The sequence below is a fragment of the Arvicanthis niloticus genome, chromosome 27, assembly GCF_011762505.2.
Source record: "Arvicanthis niloticus isolate mArvNil1 chromosome 27, mArvNil1.pat.X, whole genome shotgun sequence".
NCBI lineage: Eukaryota > Metazoa > Chordata > Mammalia > Rodentia > Muridae > Arvicanthis > Arvicanthis niloticus.
Window position 1 is genome coordinate 18800117 of NC_133435.1, and position 21294 is coordinate 18821410.

Sequence of the window (21294 nt, forward strand, 5' to 3'; positions counted from 1 at the left end):
CATATTTGAAATTATATGCTTAAAGTAAAAAAAAATGCAGGTGTGTGCTTAAGTTGCATCTTTCTAAAACATTCTAATTTAGACTTTACCAGTCAGAACTGCTCTGACTTAGAAAGAAATTTCTACACCACTGAACACATTTCTGAGTGAATGTGTTCCTAGGTTGTGTTCATGTATCTGAGACTATCAGACCTCCGTGTGCTGGTTGTGCTATGTCTTGTATTTTTTATTGCTGAGTGTTGACAGGATGGATTAGCAATACCTCTCGTTCAGTCTTAGCGATACCACAAGGTGCCCAATCCTGCTCTATCTGACTTGAATGTCTGTATTTTCATAGGCCTGGTTTTGTGTGTGTGTTAAAAAATTTAGTACCACATCTTAGGGGCTTAATTTAACAAATAACCTTTTTAGAGCTCTAGTATTTCTATTTCATCATAAAGCTTTAAGGAAGTAGTACTATGAATTAATTAATAAAGTGATCAGGGCTGGGCATGGTAGTACACACCTTTTGTCTCGGCACTGGGAAGCAGGCAGGAGGATCTCCTGCAATTTGAGGGCTGGCCTGGTCTACATAGTGAATTCCAGGCCATCCAGGTATGCACAGTGACATACAGCCTCAAAATAACAATATAACAACAATAGCAAAATAATAATAAAATGATTACTAGATCATTCTAGATTATTGTCTTTTCATGGCTCATACACAGGTCACACTTCTCAAAGAAACTGAAAGGAGCTCAGTAACTGACAGGATTTGGTCAAATGTGGATAGTTTTTTAAAGTCTCCCAGTGTTAAATCTAGTACATTTTGGAGTATTAGTATCTTTCCTCGGAGATACTGACGCTGTACAGTTTCTCCATTCTGCTCAGCTCCCTTCTGCCCCAGCACCACGCTGGAGTTTCACACTGAGCACGCCTCCCACAAAATTAGTGTCTTAGCCAAAAGTTTTAAGACAAGCGGAGTCTTATTTTCCCATCATACTATGTTTTCGTCACCATTGCTTTCAGAGAGACACGTGTGTCATCTGTGTGCTGTGCAAGGACCGTTAGCCTTAGACCCACTGCTAGTGGAAATGTATGCAGACTTTCTTGAACAACTTGTAAGTGTGTCTCCTCTGATGTTACTCTACTTCTTACTTTCCTTTGGCTTAAGCTGGGCAATGGTAGCACATGCCTTTAATTCCAGCACTAGAGAGGCAGAGGCAGACAGGTGGATCTCTGTGAGTTCCAGAACAGCCAGGGATACACAGAGATGCCATGTCTCAAAGAACTAGCAGGAGACAAAGTTTCTTTAGCCTAAAATATTCAATATGTCAAGGACCTCCTTTTGGTACAGTATGACATGGGATAAGCAAAGGGATTACTTCCATTTTGAAAGCACTGAATGTAGTTAGAAACTGCCTTCTCTAGGCTGTTCCAAATTCCATCACCTTTCACAAAGGCATTTCTTCCCATAGTCTGCTCTCTCCTGCTCAGTGTACTGAACTCAGTTTGTTCAGCTACAGATATCTTGTGGGCCTAAAGTTTTGAAAAAAAAAATATTTCAGAGATATGCCTGCCTCTGCCTCCTAAGCACTGGGGCTAAAGGTGTGTGCCACCACAGCCTGGCTTTTTATTTTTTAAGTGGTGTGTACATGCTTGTGTGTGTGTTGTACAGTGCCTGCAGACGCCACAAAAGACACAAGATCTTAAGACCACATGGTAAGACCAAGAAGAGAATAAAAAGAGGGAAATGGCGAAAAGCACGATGATAGTGGAGCGAATCTGCAGGATCTGTTGGTTTCTCAGCTCATAGGGACGGACAAGATTGCTAAGATGGCTCCCACTGTTCCAAAGGATCAGAAGTTTGAGATAATGAACTGCTGACCACACAGGTCAGGATCAGCAGGGGAGAGAGTCTAACCCAACTCTATTGATCCTCAAGTTTCTGCAATAAACCACGCTAGAGTTAATGCTTCTCTCAATGCTCTCCAAACTTTCTTTCTAGTTTAAAATGCAGCTTCCTATGTGTAAATAACCTCTCTAGTACTTAAATTAATAACATTTATCATTCACATCACACTCTAGTAATATAGAAACTGGACCTAAGGAAGTAGTATAAGGAGCGTTTACAATGAATTTTTCTGCTAATAATGCACATGACACTAAGAACATTGGGCTGGACTACACAGCCTTTAAGTCTCTTGGCAGCTTAAGTTCAGTGTATATTATTGAAGTCCAGTGTAAGCGATTGGAAAATGTATCGGTTTAAATCCAATAGATCCTACCATGGAATTGTAACAAAGTTATTTGTGAGTCCTTTAGGTCTTTTCCCCCCCAGGACTCAAAAATTGAAATTTAGGTCCCTTCTCAGGTTTGGAGGACACAAATGTACACTCCACTACTCCCAGGATGGGTGATGGTGTCAGCCCCTGAACAGGAACATCAAACCTTGCTTTGTATTTTCAGACAGAATTTGTGTTTATCAGGTCTCCAACTGAAGGCTCGGCCTCTTCAAATCCTGAAATTACAGGCTGTCACACTGCCATTGGCCAGTAAATGGTCAGAGCAAACCAAACATCCTGACTCTAGAAGCGCGCTGTTGTCACAGTGTACACATTCCAGCTCTGCCAACCCACATCCCTCTGCATCCTAAAACTCCAAACTTTTTCCTTTCCAGAGCTGGGAATGCAACCCAACCTCTCCCAGGGTGCCAGACCACAGCTTCTCTTCTTTAGCAAGAGTTCACGTTAAACTATTTGTATTTATTTTTTAATTAATTTGTGTCTGCGTGTGCATGCGGTGTCCTCGGAAGCCAGAAGAGAGTATCAGATTGGAGCTACAGGCGCTTAAGCCAAGCACCGGTGGTGAGGCTCGAACTCGGATCCTCTGGAAAGCAGTGCATGCGCAGAGCAGTCTCCTGTCCCCGAGCCCCCTAGTTTCCCGTGTCCTGCTCTACTTCTTCCTCATTCTCCCAGAGGCAGCGGTGACACACATGCTCCAGACTCAAGCCGGACTACAGCCAACTGCAATACTCAACTTGCTGGGAGGCCGAGTGTCCCAACCGGACCTCTGACCCGGAAGGGCCCTAAGGACCGGAAGTGATGGCAGCCCGCAATCCCCGCTTCCCTAGCAACCTGATCTGTTTCTTAGCGACGTAAAGAGGCTGTGCAGTCCCTGGTGCCGCCATGCCGGTGCGAGTGAGCGAGTTCAGCTGGCAGCAGACACCAGCCGCGGTCTTCCTGTCACTTCCTCTGCGCGGCGTCTGCGTGCGCGACGCTGACGTATTCTGTGGGGAAAGTTACCTGAAGGTGGGCGGGGCGGAGACGCCGTTGCAGTGTGTCCCGAGCAGGAGCTGTCTTGTACTGTACAGTGTCCATTGCTTCACTGTTTTAAAGTTAATTTTTTAAAAGACTTTCTAATGTGTCTTAAAACCTTTCTTTTTTTAATATTTATTTTATGTATGTGAGTACACTGTCCATCTCTTCACACACACCAGAAGAGGGCATTGGATCCTATAACAGATGATTGTGAGCCACCATGTGGTTGCTGGGAGTTGAACTCAGGACCTCTGGAAGAGCCGTCAGTGCTCTTAACCACTGAGCCATCTCTCCAGCCCTTAAAGTTAATTTTTAATTTACATTTTTTACTTTAATTAATTTATTTTTGTTATGCCAAGGATCAAACCCAGCGTCCTATGTATGCCACGCCACTGAGCTACGTTTCCAGCGACTATGTGTATATTTAAATGTACGAATGCTTGCATGTATGAGTGTGCATCAGGTGTATGCAAATGCCTGCGAAGGCCAGAAGAGGGGGGCAGAGCTCTTGGAACTAGAGTTACAGATGGTTGTGAGCCACACATGATGTAAGAACAAATGCTCTTAACCACTGAACCGTCTCTCCAGCCTCAATGGTGTGGGGGATGTGAGGGGGGAGGGGAAGTGTCTTACTCTGTAGTCCACACTGGCCTCTGACTTTAGGCAATCCTCCTGCCTCAGACTTCCAGCTGTTGGGATTAATGGGGATGCTCCACCATCCCTGGCTAAACCTCAACTTAAAGTCCTATTTTGATTTGTTTTGCTTGCTTTTGAGACAGGGTTTCTCTGTATAGCCCCAGGCTGTCCTGGAATTCACTCTGTAGACCAGGCTGGCCTCGAACTCAGAAATCCACCTGCCTCTGCCTCCCAAGTGCTGGGATTAAAGGTGTGCGCCACCACCGCCCGGCTAAAGTCCTATTTTGAAAAACAAATCAGCGAACCGGTGGCTCGGCCCTTAAGGCTCCCGCCCCTCTCTTGGTGCGCGGGTTCGAGTCCCGCTCTCCTGTCCCGTTTCCCGCGTCTTGTGGGAAAAAAAAGAAAAAAGAAAAAGAAAGAAAGAAAAACAAATCTAGGGCTGATGAGATGGGTCAATGAGTTACTGCACTACCACCAAGCCTGACAACCTCAGTTCAGTCCCCAGGAAGGAGAAAGCCAACTTCTTACAATTCTCTAACCTCCTCTTGCACACGATGGAACTCATAGACCCACACACATGCACACAGAGTTGTCATTAAAACAACAAAAACAAAAATAAATGTGTTGTCAGTATGGTATCATCTACAGACACATTCAGGTCACAGATTGCTTCCATCCATGGTGTCCTCATGTGCTTGCTAAGCTATGCTGCCTGGAATAAATTCAGTGGGGTTTGAGAAAAATTACACACACACACACACACACACACACAGAGGCGGGGAGGAGACTGAGATAGCCCAGGCTGGCTTCAAACTCACTTCCTCACTTCGTAGCTGAGGATGACCTGGAATGTCTGAGCATCCTGCTTCTGCCTCCTGAGTGCCCAGACAACAGGCCTTCGACACCATGCCAGGAACTATATCTTCACCCTAATTTTTTTTTTTTCTGGAATAAACTATTGTAATTTGTTTGTTTTATTTATGTGTATGGCTGTTTTGCCTCTGTGTATGAATGCGTACCATGTGCTTTTCTGCTGCCCTAGGAGTTCAGATGAGGATGTCAGATCCCTTGGAACTGTAGTTCAGATGGTTGTGAGTCTCCATGTGGGTGCTGAGAACAGAACCCAGGTTATCCACAAGAACAAGTGCTCTTAACCACTGAGCCGTCTCTTCAGCCCAGACTTTTTTTTAATGGCAGTGTCTTTGATTTGTTAACTAACTCAATGCCTTCTCTCTCTCTCTTCTGAACAGGTTAACTTTCCTCCATTTTTATTTGAGGTGTTTCTCTATGCTCCTATAGATGATGGGAAGAGCAAAGCCAAGATTGGAAATGACACGATTCTCTTCACATTGTATAAAAAGGAGCCAGTTCTGTGGGAGAGCCTTTCTATGCCAGGTGGTAAGTTTTTAGTGGAAGTTGTTCACTTGAGCTGGGTGTCATTCAAGAGAGCTCAGTATGTCCCTGTAAGCCAATATCAGAAAGTTGCGCTACATGAAACCTTGTCTCAAAAAAAGAAGTTTGTTCTTTTGGTGTCATGGTGATTCCAAGTGGTGCTTGCTTACACTCTCAGCTCTTAAGAGGCTGAAGTAAGAGGATCACAGTGCTAAACCACTCTGGGCCACATAAAATATGCTGTCTATCACTTCTTCACTCGTTATGAAATTAGATCTAAAGAAGTCTCGTCCAGATCGGTATAAGTGCTTTTCTCCTCAATAAAACAAATAAATCATAATCCCGATATAATGATTTTCCTTCTATTCCAGTTGATAAAGAGATGATGCAGAGAATAAGAGAAAAATCTATCTTGCAAGCACAAGAGAAAGCTAAAGAGGCCACAGAAGCAAAAGCTGCCGCTAAGCGAGAAGATCAGAGATACGCACTAGGCGTGATGATGAAGGTAAGCAGATTCCAGGGCCGATGAGTCAGGGACAGAGAAGTAGTTCAGCCAGGAGTGAGGGTGCAGGCCACCAGGCTCCTCAGGATGGTGAAACAGGAGGATCAGAAGTCAAAGGCATCAGCGGCTGTGGTGGTGCACGCCTTTAATTCCAGCAGTTGGGAGGCAGAGGCAGTCAGATCTGTGAGTTTGAGGCCAGCCTGGTCTACAGATGGAGTGCTAGGCAAATGATCACCTAGTGCAGCTCATGAGTTAGGTCCTCAGCTTCTGGCCACTGATCTGTGAACTGTTCCACCACTTCATGTGTCAACCCCCCAGCACTGAGCCTCCTGCATGAGCCCTGGGGGGGGGAGGGGCAGTGGGAAATGATCATTTGGTGTCCTGCAGTTCATCTGGAGAGCATCCTGTCCGTTACACACACACACACACACACACACACACACACACACACACACACACACACGGGAAGGTGGGAGCAGGATCCTCTGTTTCAGTGCAAATTAAGACCCAGGCTCTTATCCCAAGGCTTAGACACTCACAGTCACACAAGCACAACCCACACACACCCATCCCACACAAACACTCACACAAGCACATCCCACACACACCCATCCCACACAAACACACACACCCATCCCACACAGACACTCACACTCACACAAGCACATCCCACACACACTCATCCCACACAAACACACACACACTTATCCCACACACACCCATCCCACACAAACACTCACACTCACATAAGCACATCCCACACACACTCATCCCACACAAACACTCACACAAGCACATCCCACACACACTCATCCCACACAAACACTCACACAAGCACATCCCACACACACTCATCCCACACAAATACTCACACAAGCACATCCCACACACACCCATCCCACACAAACACACACACACTCATCCCACACAGACACACTCACACAAGCACATCCCACACACACCCATCCCACACAAACACTCACACTCACACAAACACATCCTACACACAATCATCCCACAGTACAGCCATTGCTTTTGGAATGTTTCAAATAACTTGCTAATTACAATGCTTATAGATTGAAGAAGAAGAGAGGAAAAAAATAGAAGATATGAAAGAAAATGAACGGAAAAAAGCAACTAGAGAATTAGAAGCATGGAAAGAATGTCAAAAGAAAGCTGATGGACAAAAAAAAGTTCAGAGGAAGGAGAAAGCGCCACAGGGAAAGCACTCTGAAGAGACGGAAGCACTAAAACCTCGGGGTTTGCCCCAGAAGGCCCTGCCCACTCGCCTCCCCACAAGAGGTGTGGCACCCTCTGTCTTTTTCTCTTCCTTTCTTTCCTTTTAGAAATCTTTTTGTAGGCATAGGCCATGCTCTGGTGTACTGAAAATAAGCGGTAAGACATAAACACATAAGATGGAAGACCTTTTCTGAGGGGCGAGACAGGATTTGCTGTGTAGGTCTGAACCTCCTGGAATGTGATACTCTGGTCACAACCACAAATGTTTGGCTTGTAGGAATTCACCATCACACATGGCTTACTGGCCACATGGTAGTCATTTTGTACAAACTGGAAATATTGAGCGTAGAGAGACATTGAAAACAACAAGAAATACAGAGGAGACACAGGGAACTAGTTAAGTGGAAGGATGGGTTAGACGAAGGGAGCCACACAATTGGTGTAAGGATGCAGTCAGGGAAAAGACAGACAACTAATTTACCTTCTTCATTTTCATTTGTTTTGAGACAGGATGTCCTGTAGCCCAGGCTTGCCTCAAACTTGCTATATAGCTGAGGATGACCTTGAACTTCTGATCCTCCTACCTCCACTTCGGTATTGCTGGGATTTTAGGCATGCACCACCATGCCTCAAACAAGTTTGTTTTGTTTTTTTCCTTAATGCTGGGGACCAAGTCCAGGGCCTTCTGCTTTTCTAGGCAAACTTATAGAGCCTGAGCTAAATCCAACACACACACACACACACACACACACACACACACACACACACACACAATTTTTTGAGAAGGCATCTTATTATGTCCTGAATGCCCTATATAGATTTTTTAAATGTCCTTACCTTTTTTTCTTTCTTTTTAAAAATAATTTGTTTTTATGTTATGGACATTGAGGTTTTATCTGCATGCATAACTGTATGAGGATGTTGGATCCCTTGTGACTAGAGTTACAGGCAGCTGTGAGATGCCATGTGGGTTCCAGGAATTGAACCCTGATCCTTTGGAAGAGCAGCCAGTGCTCTTAACTGCCTTGTCTCTAGCCCCACCTTTACTTTCTTGTATGTACTCCTTTTCTCTAAAGTATATTACTCTGTGTCTTTGTTTCTTGAAATTCTTTCCCACCTGTTTCAATGTTGGCATATGTTAGTGTTTCTAAGTAGCAGTTGTCTTTTCTTGTCTATAGATGACATCCCAGCACATGGCTTCATTCCCCTTCTCCTGGCTTGGCAGCCCGAATCTGCTGAGCCCTTTATGAGACTGTCTGCCTTTCGTTATCATCAGTGCCACTTTCTTATGGTTCTCTGTGATGGGTGAAAAAAAACTTCCTTCTTTAGGAAGTGTGTAGCAATACTGCTGAGGGCGTAGGGATTGGAGGAGGCATGCATGTCAGTAATGGGTTTGCCTAGTGTGACTCCCCCAGAGTGGATATGAAAGAGACAGAATCTCAATAGTGAACCCCAGAAAACAGCAGGTCAAATCTGTAAATCTTCGGAGTTGGTATCCTGTTGTGTCCTCCCCATGGCCCTCCCCCCATTTTTTTTTTTTTTTTTTTTGAGACAGGGTTTCACTTTGCTCACTATGGAGCCCTGGTGGCTGGAACCTCTTTATATAGAACAGTCTGATCTTGAATTCACAGAGATCAGCCTGCTTCTGTGCCAAGTACTGGAACTAAAGGTATACACTACCCAACCCAGCTCCCTCCACTTTATGAGGTCAAGTTGCCATGCTTGTATAGCAAGCACTTTACCCTCTGACCTGTCTCACTGGCCCTATCTTTGCCTTGTTTTATTTTGTTGGGTTTTGTTATTGTTGCTTTTTATTGTTTATTTTTTGTTATTATTTATTTCTTTGTTATTATTGTTATTACTTGTTATTAATCTTAGAATTAGCTTTGGTGTGTAGTAATCTTAAAAGTCAGTGTGTTAGATAGAAATGAGAAATAAATGACTTGTTCGATACCTTTGCTTTTGAAGGGAGGAATTGGGAAAACATATTTTCTGAGAAGTTAAAGGAAGACAGAGTTCCTGCGCCTCGACCCGCTGGCAGTATTCAAATCAGCTTCACCCCTCGAGTGTTCCCAACTGCACTTCGGGAATCCCAAGTTGCAGAAGAAGAGGAGGTAGGCACTCAACATCAGTAAGGTAGTCGCCATTTCAGTTAGTGTCAGCGTCACCGCTGGTGGGATGCCTTTACTACTTCATCTATGGAAATTCGTGAGTTTTAGAACAGCTGGGGGGCTATGGAAAGAGATCCCACGGGAAAAAAAAAAGAAAAGAGAAGAAAAGAATAAAAGGAAAGGAAAACAAATTAGGTTTTGTATTTCTTTGTTTTGTGTTGCATGTTTTGTTTTAGTGGTTTTTGTTTGAGACAGTGCTTAGATTTTTCTCTAAACCTACTTTATTCAGGGTTCTTAAATAATCCAACCTCCCTTCTAGCTCACCAACCAGAGGTAGGGAAGAAAGAAGGTTAAGAGGAAAAGGGGGTTGCAGCCCTGTTTGGTAGTGGTTCCTTGGGGGCAATTCTATTCTTTATTGTCAGGACACCAGCAGTTCAGTTCAATACCAAATACTAACACGAAACAGGAGCAGTGGAGACTGCGAAGCTCTCCCAAATTGTCATGAGTCAGCAGAAGTGGCAGCATCAGCCGAAATACCACAAGAAGTTCTTTGCTATGTTTCTAAGAAGTGAAGGCCAGCAAAGACCAGCAAGCCTTGCACAGAGTTGTAATGCAAGAGTGACTTCTCACTGTGTGTGGGGTTCCATACATGTTTGCTGTCCCTGCACCTCTCTTCATGAACACAGTCCAGGAGGTCCTGTCCAGGAGATGGTTCCATCATCCACAGTTAAAATTAGTCTCTTCACATTAAGTAATGTAATCAGGATAACTCCACAGGCATTCTAGAGGCCCATCTCCTGGGTGGTTTCCATATGCTGCATGCACTAGCCAGCATAGACAGTGTCTGTCACTAAACTCCCATTGATCTCATTGCAGTGGCTGCATAAACAAGCAGAGGCAAGGAGAGCCATGAGCACTGATCTTCCTGAATTCTCTGACTTAAAAGAAGAAGAGAAGAATCCAGACTGGTTGAAAGACAAAGGAAAGTGAGTTGTCTGAGTGTCCTGTACCCTACCCTGGGCTCATCATATTTTAGGACTAGCTGGACCTTGTGTTTATGTGTGTGCACGCTGTTGGGGGAGCTAGGTCATGTGCTTGCCCTTTTATGTCTACTTGACACAAGCTTGAGTCATTTGGGAAGAGGGAACATCAATTGAAAAAAAAAGTGCCCCACCAAGGTTTGCTTGACCTACACAACAAGCTGAAGGCCAGCGTGGGCAACTTCGTGAGACCCTGTCTCAAGATAAGGGAGGGATTGTTGCAGTCCCACTACTTGAGGGAGAAAGGAGACCTGGGGATTAAGGCTTTGTTTGGCTACACAGCAAGTTCCCCAGACTGTGCCATGTGAGCCCCATGTCAAAACAACAACAGGTGACATAATGTTAAAAAGAGAAAAGGGCAGGGGATAGAGCTCAGTGTTATAGCACTTGTCTAGATAGCGAGGCCCTTGATCAAACCCCAATACTACAAAAAAAGGCCTATAATCCCAGGAGCTCGAAGGAAGAAGCAGCTTGGTCTATATAAGGAGTCACACACCAGTAGGGACAACATACAGACTGTCTTTGTCTCATAGAGTACTCCAGGGGGAAAAAAAGGGAGCCCATAGAATATACAATTAGACACATGACATTTTAGTCAACAATAGAATATACACTGACCCTCAAAGAGTCTATCACCTAGTGATAGAATAGTCATCTTAGTGTGCATACGCACACCTGCAGCTTTCAAAAACACGTCACCTAGTGTCACCTTGCTGAGACCAAGCAGCACATGCTGGACAGATGGGTAAAAAGAGATGTGCTGTGAGCAGCTGGAATTACGATGCATGCTTCTAGTCCCAGCTCTGAGGAGGCAGAGACAGGTGGATCTCTGGGGCTCATTGGCCAGTCATCCCAGCCTGGTCAGGAGCCCCAGATCCCAATGAGAGACCCTGTCGGAAAAGCATGGTGAGACTGGGTTTATAGCACATGCCTTTAATTTGAGGCCAAACAAACACACCAACCACCAAAAAAAGGCAGATGGCTCCAGGGAAGACAAGCAAGCAACATACACTTCACATATGCTTCCTTTGCTAGTCTGGTCCCTCGGAGCCAGTGCATAGCAGGCCAGGTGAGTGTGATACTCACAGTAGCTCTCCACCAGAGCTCAGGAAGGACAGGCTTAAGAATAAAAATTTTGTGTAAAAGGTTTCAGTAAACATGCAAACTCTCGCCACACAAAGGAATTATGTTTGTTATTCGTATAGGCTGGTCTTGAACTCACAATGATTCTTCTGCCTTGGCCTCCCAAGTGCTAGAATTCCTAGCATATGCTTTTATACCTGTGAGGATTTGTTTTACTAGTTTTTAATTTTTTTGTTGTTTTATTTTGTTTTTGAGACAGGGTTATGTGTAGCCCTAGTTGTCCTGGAACTACCTCTGTAGTCCAGCCTGTCCTCTGTCCTCTGTCCTCTGTCCTCTGTCCTCTGTCCTCTGTCCCTGCCCTCTGGCCTCTGGCCTCTGCCTCTGCCCCTGGGATCAAAGGTGTGTGCCATCACCACCCAGCCGATTAACAATTAATTCTTTCTTTCTTTCTTTCTTTCTTTCTTTCTTTCTTTCTTTCTTTCTTTCTTTCTTTCTTTCCTTTAGACAGGGTTTCTCTGTGTAGCCCTGGCTGTCCTGGAACTCACTCTGTAGACCAGGCTGGCTTTGAACTCAGAAATCCGCTGCCTCTGCCTCCCAAGTGCTGGGATTAAAGGCATGCGCCACCACCGCCCGGCTAGTATTGGGGTTTGAATCAAGGGTCTCAGTGCTATAAGACTGAGCTCTACCCCTGCCCTCTACCTTTTTAAAATTATGTCACTTATTGTTTGTTTTGACATGGAGCTCACATGGCACAATCTGGGGAACTTGCTGTGTAACCAAACAAAGGCTTAACCCCTAGGTCTCCTTTCTCCCTCTCAAGTAGTGGGACTGCAGCAACTCCTTCCCTATTTTGAGACAGGGTCTCACTAAGTTGCCCACACTGACCTTCAGCTTGTTGTATAAGCCAAGCAAACCTTGATCTTGTAATTTTTTTCACCTCAGCCTGTGAAGCAGCTGGGATTACAGGTCTGCACAACCAGGCTGGTTGGTGTTGTCTATGTGTGTGTTGACGGTACCCTGACACAGGTGTCACCGCTCACAGCAACTTCCCCAATGTCGTGCAGAGCTGTTCCCTCTGCTTCTTGCCCTTCCCGTTCTCCCTGCACCAGCTTTCACAGAACTAGTTTCTTCCATGGTTGACCGTGAGCAGCAGCATCTGTGCTGTGTGCTTTCCTCCGCCTTATCCAGCAGGGGGAGAAGTTCTACCAGCTTTTCACACTCCAACTTGAGGCCAAAATCACCAGCCTCATTCAGGCCAGTTTAAGCCCCCTTTCTATCCCTAAATAAATCACCTTATCAAGGAAGATAGGCATACACTTGCTGCATTAAACCAATGATGGCTGCCTTTGGGTGGGAGGGTCTGCCCTACTTAAGGTGCTTGTTGGGTGTATGAGAGAGATGGAATCTGTGCCGTAGGTAGTCTCCATCTGACAGGGAGTAAATAAGGCAGAGGGTAAACCACCTATCTAAGTGCCAAGTAAGGTCGATGTTATTCCTCCATGTCTGCTTCAGTGTTAAATTGGCCTTTTCTGTCTCTTTAGCAAATTGTTTGCAACAGAAAACTATTTGGCAGCGGTTGATGCATATAATTTAGCCATACGATTAAACTGTAAGATCCCATTATTGTATTTGAATCGGGCTGCTTGCCACCTCAAATTAAAAAACTTACACAAGGCCATTGAGGACTCTTCTAAGGTATGTATATTTCTCTGTTTGGGTGTGTTGTGTATATGTTTATATTTACTTCATTTAAAAATATAATGCTTTGGGGCCTGGAGAGATGGATCAGCCGTTAAGAGCATTGACAGCTCTTCCAGTGGACCCAGATTCAATTCTTAGCAACCACATGGTAGCTCACAACTGTCTGTAACTCCAAGATCTGACACCCTCACATAGATATACATGCAAGTAAAACACCATTGCACTGGTGTGCATGGTGTGCATGTATACACACACACACACACACACACACACACACACACACACACACACACACACACCTACCTGTAAAATTATCATGGAGAGCCAGCTATGGTGTCTCATCAAGGGGTTGAAGGAAGAGGATCACTTAGTTCAAGGCCAGACAAATTCCAGGCAAGGTTACAAAATGAGACTGTCTCAAAAAGATCGAATGAGACAAAAGTGTGCTCAAGTCAGCAGCACACATTGGAATGATACAGAGAAGATACATGGTCCCTGTGCAAGTGTGACACAAAAAGTTCATGAAGTATTTCCCAATTTTTCTTTTTGAGTTTCCATTTTGAATGTGTTTAGACTACTAAAACAATAAACTACTGATGTCTGAAAACAATTGTTACAGGAACTGGCATGTTCAAGATCAAGGGACAGAGGGGGCTGAGCAGACATTTGCTAGGCCTTCTTATTGGTTTAAATGATGCTCTAGGATTTAGCACTTAGCCTAGTAGGAAAGCTTCTGCTTAGCCAGTGTGAACTGCTGCGTTCTGTACTTAGTCCCCTCCCCCAGAAACTGAATGCTAAGCCCTCTGCCTTCAAGGTAAATGCTGCACCGCTGAGTTCTGTGTAGAGGATAATCTGCAGTAGCCATGCTTTCTGTTTCCAAAGAGTGAGCTTGTTTCGGAGTGAGCAAAAGTAAAAGAAGAATCAGCAAGGAGCAGACAGGAAGAGAAGCATCAGATAGCAAGACACTATCCCATCAGGCACTGACAATGCCCTGCAGCAGCCACTGGGGAAGTCCTACTAAGACAGTCATACTGGGGGTCCTGATTGAAAGGTTTCTAGGCAGAGCATAGACTCTGCTTCGTGGATGAGCTTCTGGTTCCTCCTTCTCACTGCAGGCCTTTTTATACTGTGTGATAAACACTAGTTACCTCTGCTGGGCATGCTCACTCTGAGACGCAGCCGTTCCCGGGAGTGTTGTGTGTTTAATTACAGCCTCAGCTCTCAGCTATTTCCTTCTCCCCGTTAGAGAACCTGACCTAGGATGGTGGAGTTCTGGGAGATCTTGAAGTAAACATGCTTGAGTCAGCTCTCAATATGTGCAAATAGCACATGACAATTTACCAATACAACTAACACTGCAGGTCTAAACTGCCTAACGTTGCCTAACATTGAACAGGCTTTAAGTTTGCCAGTCTATGCTGGGCGGTGGTGGCACACGCCTTTGATCCCAGCACTTGGGGGGCAGAGGCAGGCGGATTTCTGAGTTTGAGGCCAGCCTGGTCTACAGAGTGAGTTCCAGGATAGCCAGGGCTACACAGAAAAACCCTGCTCAAAAAAAACCCAAAAAAACAAAAAACACAACAAAACAAAAAACAAAAAAAAAAAGTTTGCCAGTCTATGCCTTAGCGTCCCTACAGCTGGGATTATAGGCATGTGCCAGCTGTTTGTTTGCACTTTAGCGTTTTAGTTATTTTTGAGACAGGATCTCATTTAGCCTAGACTGACCTGGAACCTAGTATGTAGAGAAGAATGGCCTTTCACTCCTGATCCTCAAAAGTGCTAGAACTACAGGCCTATGACTACACCCAGCTTAATAATGCTCTGGGTAGAGGAGTTATAGGTGCAAAGCATTATGTCTGACTGTTTTATGCACACACATGTAGTATGTGTGTGGATGTGTGTGCAGGCATTTATAGTGGCAAGAGGTCAGTCTTGGTGGTGCTCTTCAGGCACTGTTCGCCTTATTTTCTTTTCTAAGGATTTCTCTTTAATTATGTGTATATTGGTGTGTGGTGGTGGGATGGGCAGTCATTTTCACATGAATGCCCACAGAGTCCAAAGGATGAGACTGGATCCCCTGGAACTGAAGTTATAGACAGTAGAAAGCTGTCTAATGTGGGTACTGAGAACTGAACTCAGGTCCTCTGGAAGAGCAGCCTGTGCTCTTAGCCTCTGTGCCATCTTTCTAGCCTCACACTTGCATTTTGTTTGAGTTTTTTCTTTTTAATTAAAGTATAATTATACAGTTTCCACACTCTTTCTCCCTTCAATTTCCCATATCCACTCCTGTACCATAGACTCTTTCTTTAACTATTACTCCTCATGTTTTTGAAGCAGGGTGTCTCACTGGAATCAGGGCCTTGCTGATGCAGCTAGGCTGGCTGGCCTGCCAACCATAGGGTCCTTCTGTCTCTGCTTCCCAGCACTGGCATTAGCACACTGCCATGCCTGGGTTTTTAGTAGGTGCTGGGGTTCCAACACAGGTCTTCAGATTTGCAGAGCAAGCACTTTACCCACTGAGCCATCTCACCAACCCCTAATTATATACATTATTTGAAAGGCACTAGAATTATTGACACCACCTGTTGCCGACAATGCCAATGCAAGAATAAAGGCACACGTCCGACGAGGGACGGCATTCTGTGGACTAGAACTGTATGTTGAAGGTAGGAGACTGATGGAGGCATTGCGTAACTCTGTTAGTAGAGCGATTTCATTGCCTTGCATGCATGAGGCCGTCAGATCCCCAGTACCATATAAACTATGTGTGGTGGCACACACCTAGAATACCAGCACTTGGGGACAGAGGTAGGAGATCAGAAGTTCAACATTGGGCTGGTGAGATGGCTTAACAGTTAAGAGCACTGACTGCTCTTCTGGAGGTCATGAGTTAAAATCCCAGCAACTACATGGTGGCTCACAACCATCCGTAATGAGATCTGATGCCCTCTTATGGGGTGTCTGAAGACAGCTACAGTGTACTTATATATAATAAATAAATAAAAAAACCTTTGGGCTGGAGCGAGTGGGGCCACAGAGAGAGGGAGAAGGAAGGAGGCTGGGGGTGGGGTTGGGGGATGGGCGTGGGGAAGAAGTTAAAGGTTGTCTTCAGTTACCTATCAAAGTCAAAGCCTTTTAAGCTACAGGAGACCCTGTTTCAGAAAAAAACAAAAAGTTGTCTAGATAACACAGGTATTTATAAAATACTTGCTTTATTGATTATCATTGATATGCCAATACAGGCTTGCAAGATTATGAAGCTGCACTTAAGATCGACCCAGCCAACACAGTTGTACAGACCGATGCAGAGAAGATTCGGAATATAATTCAAGGGACAACACTGAGGTCTCATGAATAGAGGTAGCTAGGTCCATGGTCTCTGCGGGTCCTCCAGCTCTGTAAAGTGCTAGAGAGTCTTTGGAATGGCAGTGCCTGAGGAATCATTTCCAACGTGAAAATGGCCTATCTCTCACCGCCTTTGATCCCAGTACTGGGAAGGCAGAGGTCGGCAGGTCTCTGTGAGCTTGAGGCCAGTGAAGAGCAGCTATACAGCAAGACCCAGCTTCAAAGCAGAAAACAAAGCACAAAGAATGGGCTGGTGAACCCTCAGTCTTAGTACAGGGCTTGGGCTTTGATGTTGCTGTCCTGAACTGCCTGGGCTCTTAGAATTAAGCTGTTGCTATTGGTGTTTCTAGGATAGTACTGAGGAATCAACAGAATAGAATTTCCACATATAAGATTGTGCTTATAAAGTATCTTTATTATATTAAATATATAGTATTTCATTCTGAATGATTGGCTTTGGTATAATATATAGACAATTTTTAGTCACTTACGGATACACATAACCATATTTCTTTATATTATTTGTTTGAGGCTAGACCAGTTAGAGTGTAATATGTATTGCATACCAACCCTGGGTCTGCTGGGTAAAAGGATGTAGAACTCTAGGCTAGCCTGGGCTACATGGTGAAACTGTCTTAAGAAAAAGTGAAGAAATAAACAACAGAAAAACCAAAAAACAAAACAACAACAACAACAAAAACCTTGTTTATTTTTAAAGAGATTTATTTATTTATATTTAATTTTCTGTTTATGGGTGTTTAACCTATAGGAATGTATACCACGGTTGTATGCAGTGCCTGCAGTGGCCAGCAGAGAGCATCAGATCTTTTAGAACTAGAGTTGCAGAGAGTTGTGAGTCACTATGTGGGTGCCAGGAATTGAACCCAAGTCCTCTGGAAAAGCAGCCAGTGTTCTAACCACTGAGCCATCTCTCCAGTCCCTAAACCTTATTTTGAACTTAGTTATAGGCTGTTGTTGAAAACAAAATTGAGCAGGGTCTTGTGTTTGCCCTTAGTCCCAGCACTCTTGAGTAGGAAATAGAATGAAGATGCCTACTTCCAGGCCAGCCTGGGTCACATAGAAAGACGGAGTCTCAAAAAAACTAACCAAGGACCAGTGTTGTGTTGAAAGGCAGCTCATGTCCGGATAGACCATACCAGGCCAAAGCAGTTCCATGTGGCAGAGGACCACATGACAATAGACCAGGACAATGTTGACCAGGGACAAAAAGGGGAGAGAGAGACAAGGGAAAAAGGGTGGAAGGTGGGGAAATGTTTGCTTTTTATCTAGGCTGTGACTTAGGCTGTTTGCAGGTGGGTGTGAGAAATGGGCTCTGGGAAGGCATGCAGGGTTGTCATGGCAACAGATATCATCTATGTGTGACATTCCTGAGTTTGGAGCCTGTTTGTCAAGCTGGCTCTGGATACCAACAGCCAGTGTGATCGCTTGGTGGTTAAGGACACTTGTGGCTTTTCCAGAGGATTCCAGTGCAGTTCCCAAGTCTTTTGGGTGTCCTGTTTGGGGCTTAATAATAAAGACACGAAGATATCTTTTATAGTATAAACCTGTTAGCCTTTTTTGCTGAGGGCAGTCTCCTGAGCTAGCCATCCAGACTCAACTATTGCCCTACCACATCTCCACCATGTGACTCTGTGGCTCATCAGCTTCCTCCCTCTCTGCTCCTCCCCCAGCTTCAGCCTCCAGTTCTTTTCATCAAAAACCACTCCTCCTTCCTGATACAAAAAGCTTATTAGCATAGTCGGACTATGCCCGGTCTATATCTTAGTGTGGCCTTTTGGGCAGACTGAGAGCTATGTCATCTGCCCCAGGATAGCTTGTCTTTTAACACAATAGTCAATCTTTGTTTTTCAGGCGGGTGAGGAGGAACCATATACATATAGAAAGCAGTCTTGTGGGTAATAGAAATGACAATATCACATATCCCCACCAGCACCTGACACTTCAGGCACAGCAATTAACAATTGAGAATACAGGGACACACAGTCACACTGATACAATCTATGTGGGGCTAGGTTATCCCAACAGAGCACAAACTCACATGGTACATACACACAAAGTAAAAATAAAGCTTAAAAAAATTCATCCCAAGGGCTGGAGAGAGAGTCAGTGGTTAAGAGCACTGACTGCTCTTCCAGAGGTCCTGAGTTCAATTCCCAGCAACCACATGGTGGCTCACAACTATCTGTAATGGGATCTGATGCCCTCTTCTGGTGTGTCTGAAGACAGCAACAGTGAACTCATATAAATAAGTTAATTAATTAAAAAAAAAAAACAGTAGAGTAAAAAAAGAACTTCAATCCTAGTCAAGACTCAAGTAATTTCTTGCTGGGCAGTGGTGGCACATGCCTTTAATCCCAGTAGGCGGATTTCTGAGTTTGAGCCCAGCCTGGTCTACAGAGTGAGTTCCAGGACAGCCAGGGCTACACAGAGAAACCCTGTCTGGAAAAAACAAAAAACAAACAAACAAATTCATCCCAATAAAAGTTAAAGCAAATTTAGTTAGCAGATGTTGATGTTTTGAGACAGGGTCTTACTTTATTTATAGTTCAATCTGGCTAGAATTCATGGTGGTGCTTCTGTTTCAGCCTTACCAATGCTTGGTTTACAAACAGTTACTATAGCCAGGCAGTGGTGGCATATGCCTTTAATCTCAGCACTCAAGAAGCAGATGGATCTCTGTGAAGGTTAGAGGCATGGTCTACAGAGCAAGTTCCAGGACAGCCAGGGCTACACAAAGAAACCCTGTCTCCAACAAACAAACAAACAAACAAACAAACAAACAAATCCTAAAGCTGGGTATGGTGTGCTGATTCACACCTTTAAGCTTAGGAGGCCGAGACAGAGATGAGCCATCTCACTGGCCCCTCTTTACTCATATTTGGGGGACTATCGGGGTAGAAGCTATGTATCTCAGGCTGGTCTTGAAATCATGTCAATCCTCCTGCCTTAGCCTTCCAAGTATTGGATTTTTAGGTGTGGGCCACCATGCCCAGCTAAATGGTGATATACTTCTTATGCTTGGCTTTTAGAGATAAGGCCTGACTCTGTAGCTGTGGCTGGTCAGGAACACCCTTTGAAACCCAGCTGGCCTCAAATTTGCAATCCTCTTGCCTCAACTTCCTGAATGCTGGGTTCATGTTTACCACCAGGCCAGGCTGCTATGTTCCTTTGTCTCAGTAAGTATACTTAGTATCATGTGCCATGATGAAAGTCCCTTGCAGCTTAGTGGGGTTCATATACTTTGGACTGCTAGCCAAGCACTTTACCAACTAGACCAAATGCTTGGCCTCAGATAGGTTATTCTTGAGCCAAACAGGAGTGATCATAGCCCCAAACCAATGATACAAGTGGCCCTTGTAATGGCTATTCCTGGTTGTCAGTTTGACTATATCTGGAGCGAACTACAATCCAGAATTGGAGGGCTCACCTGTGATCCAGATCTTGAGGCTGGGAGACACAAGTTTCTGACCTGGATCTTGGCATGGAGATCTTGAGGCATAGTGGCTATGAAAAGCTTGGGCCCAGGCAAGGTAGTATATGCCTTTAATCCCAGGAGATTAATGCAAGGAGATCTCTGAGTTCAAGATCAGCCTGGGACAAAGCACATCCCAGATCCAGACGTGGTGGTACACACCTTTGCTGGAAACTTACATAACACTGGAAGAAGGAAGATTTCCTTTTCTTCTCCTGCTTGCACTTACTTGCCAGCACATCTGTTGGAATCTACTTCTACAGAAGACCAGCTGAAACAACCAGCCTAGTGGGACTGAGTAACTGCTAGATCTTGGACTTTCCATCTATAGCTTCTTACTGGGTTGGTTAGACTACAGACTGTAGTAAGTCATTACAACAAATTCCCTTACTATATAGAGACATTTCATCAGTTCTGTGACTCTAGAGAACCCTGACTAATACAGCCCTTAATAACATGCTTCAATGTGAAAACAGTTGGAAGAAGTTTATAGTTACAGAACCAAAAAAGCCACAAATTCAGGCACTTTTCAATACACTGGTGGGGATGGCAGGTCACAGTAAAGGAAGGCTACAGATGCTATTTGAAACAGGTTGTTGGAAACCAACGGTCTACCAAGTTAATGCATTCCAAAGGTATGGCTACCTCATAATCACAGGATGCCAGGTTAGGTACAGAGCTGAGATGAATGGCTAGTAAGGGGACTAGAGACAGTCCCAAAGATTGTTTCTAAATCTGTAACATTCCAACTCTTTACAATTCTTTTAACATGGGTGTGACTGTTCCTGGGAACTTGAGTTCATACAGTTGTTTGAGGCAAGGTCTCACTGAATTGATCAGGCTGACCTTGAATTGCTATTTTCTGGCCTCAGTCTTCTGAGTGGTTGTCATAGGCCTGTGCCACCAGACCCGTAGGTATTTGGGTTTGGGTAGTGTAGACATAGGCAAGTTTATTATAAAGTGGGGTACTCTCAAGTAGGTTTTGTTGTTTTTAGAAAGAGTTTTACTATGTTATTCTAGGTTGGCCATGAAATTCTGGTCATGATGCCTAAGTCTGCAGAGTACTCAGGGTACAAGTGTTCTCCGGCATGCCTAGCTTTGAACACTTTCATAAAGATTTTTAAAAATTTTTAATTGTGTGTGTGTGTGTGGGTACATACTGGTAAGTGCAGATGCCTCAGAGGCCAAAGGCGTGGAATCCCTGGGGAGCTGGAATTATAGGGGCTGTGAGTCCGTTCCCCTTCCCCATGGTGCTCAGGACAAAACAAGAGCAGTCTGTGCTCTTAACTGCTGACCATCTTCTCTGCTCCTGAACATGTGTGTGTTTGTATGGTAGGGTCCAGTGGTTTACATCTGGAGGCTAAGGTGGTTCTAGACTTTATAGAGCGTTCTAATCTAGCTGGGTTACATAGTAAAACCCTTCTTCTAACATAAATAAATGAATAAAGTCACT

General features: G+C 44.5%; 1 protein-coding gene and 1 pseudogene across 2 annotated transcripts; both read left to right on the forward strand.

The window, feature by feature from the left end:
- The first annotated feature begins 2982 nt into the window (after positions 1 to 2982).
- Positions 2983 to 21285, forward strand: Dnaaf4 (dynein axonemal assembly factor 4). Of its 2 annotated transcripts, XM_076926297.1 has the most exons (9): positions 2988 to 3290; positions 5186 to 5333; positions 5699 to 5832; positions 6906 to 7131; positions 9037 to 9182; positions 10056 to 10165; positions 12844 to 12997; positions 15564 to 15669; positions 16246 to 21281. In XM_076926297.1, the coding sequence occupies exons 1-9, from the start codon at positions 3168 to 3170 to the stop codon at positions 16359 to 16361; spliced, it is 1263 nt and encodes a 420-aa protein (XP_076782412.1). In that variant the 5' UTR covers positions 2988 to 3167; the 3' UTR covers positions 16362 to 21281. The 2 variants fall into 2 exon arrangements, with proteins under 2 accessions (XP_076782413.1, XP_076782412.1); XM_076926298.1 differs by lacking the exon at positions 15564 to 15669 and having other exon boundaries at positions 2983 to 3290; positions 16246 to 21285.
- LOC143439881 (U6 spliceosomal RNA) lies at positions 13447 to 13544 on the forward strand (annotated as a pseudogene).
- Positions 21286 to 21294: the final 9 nt, after the last annotated feature.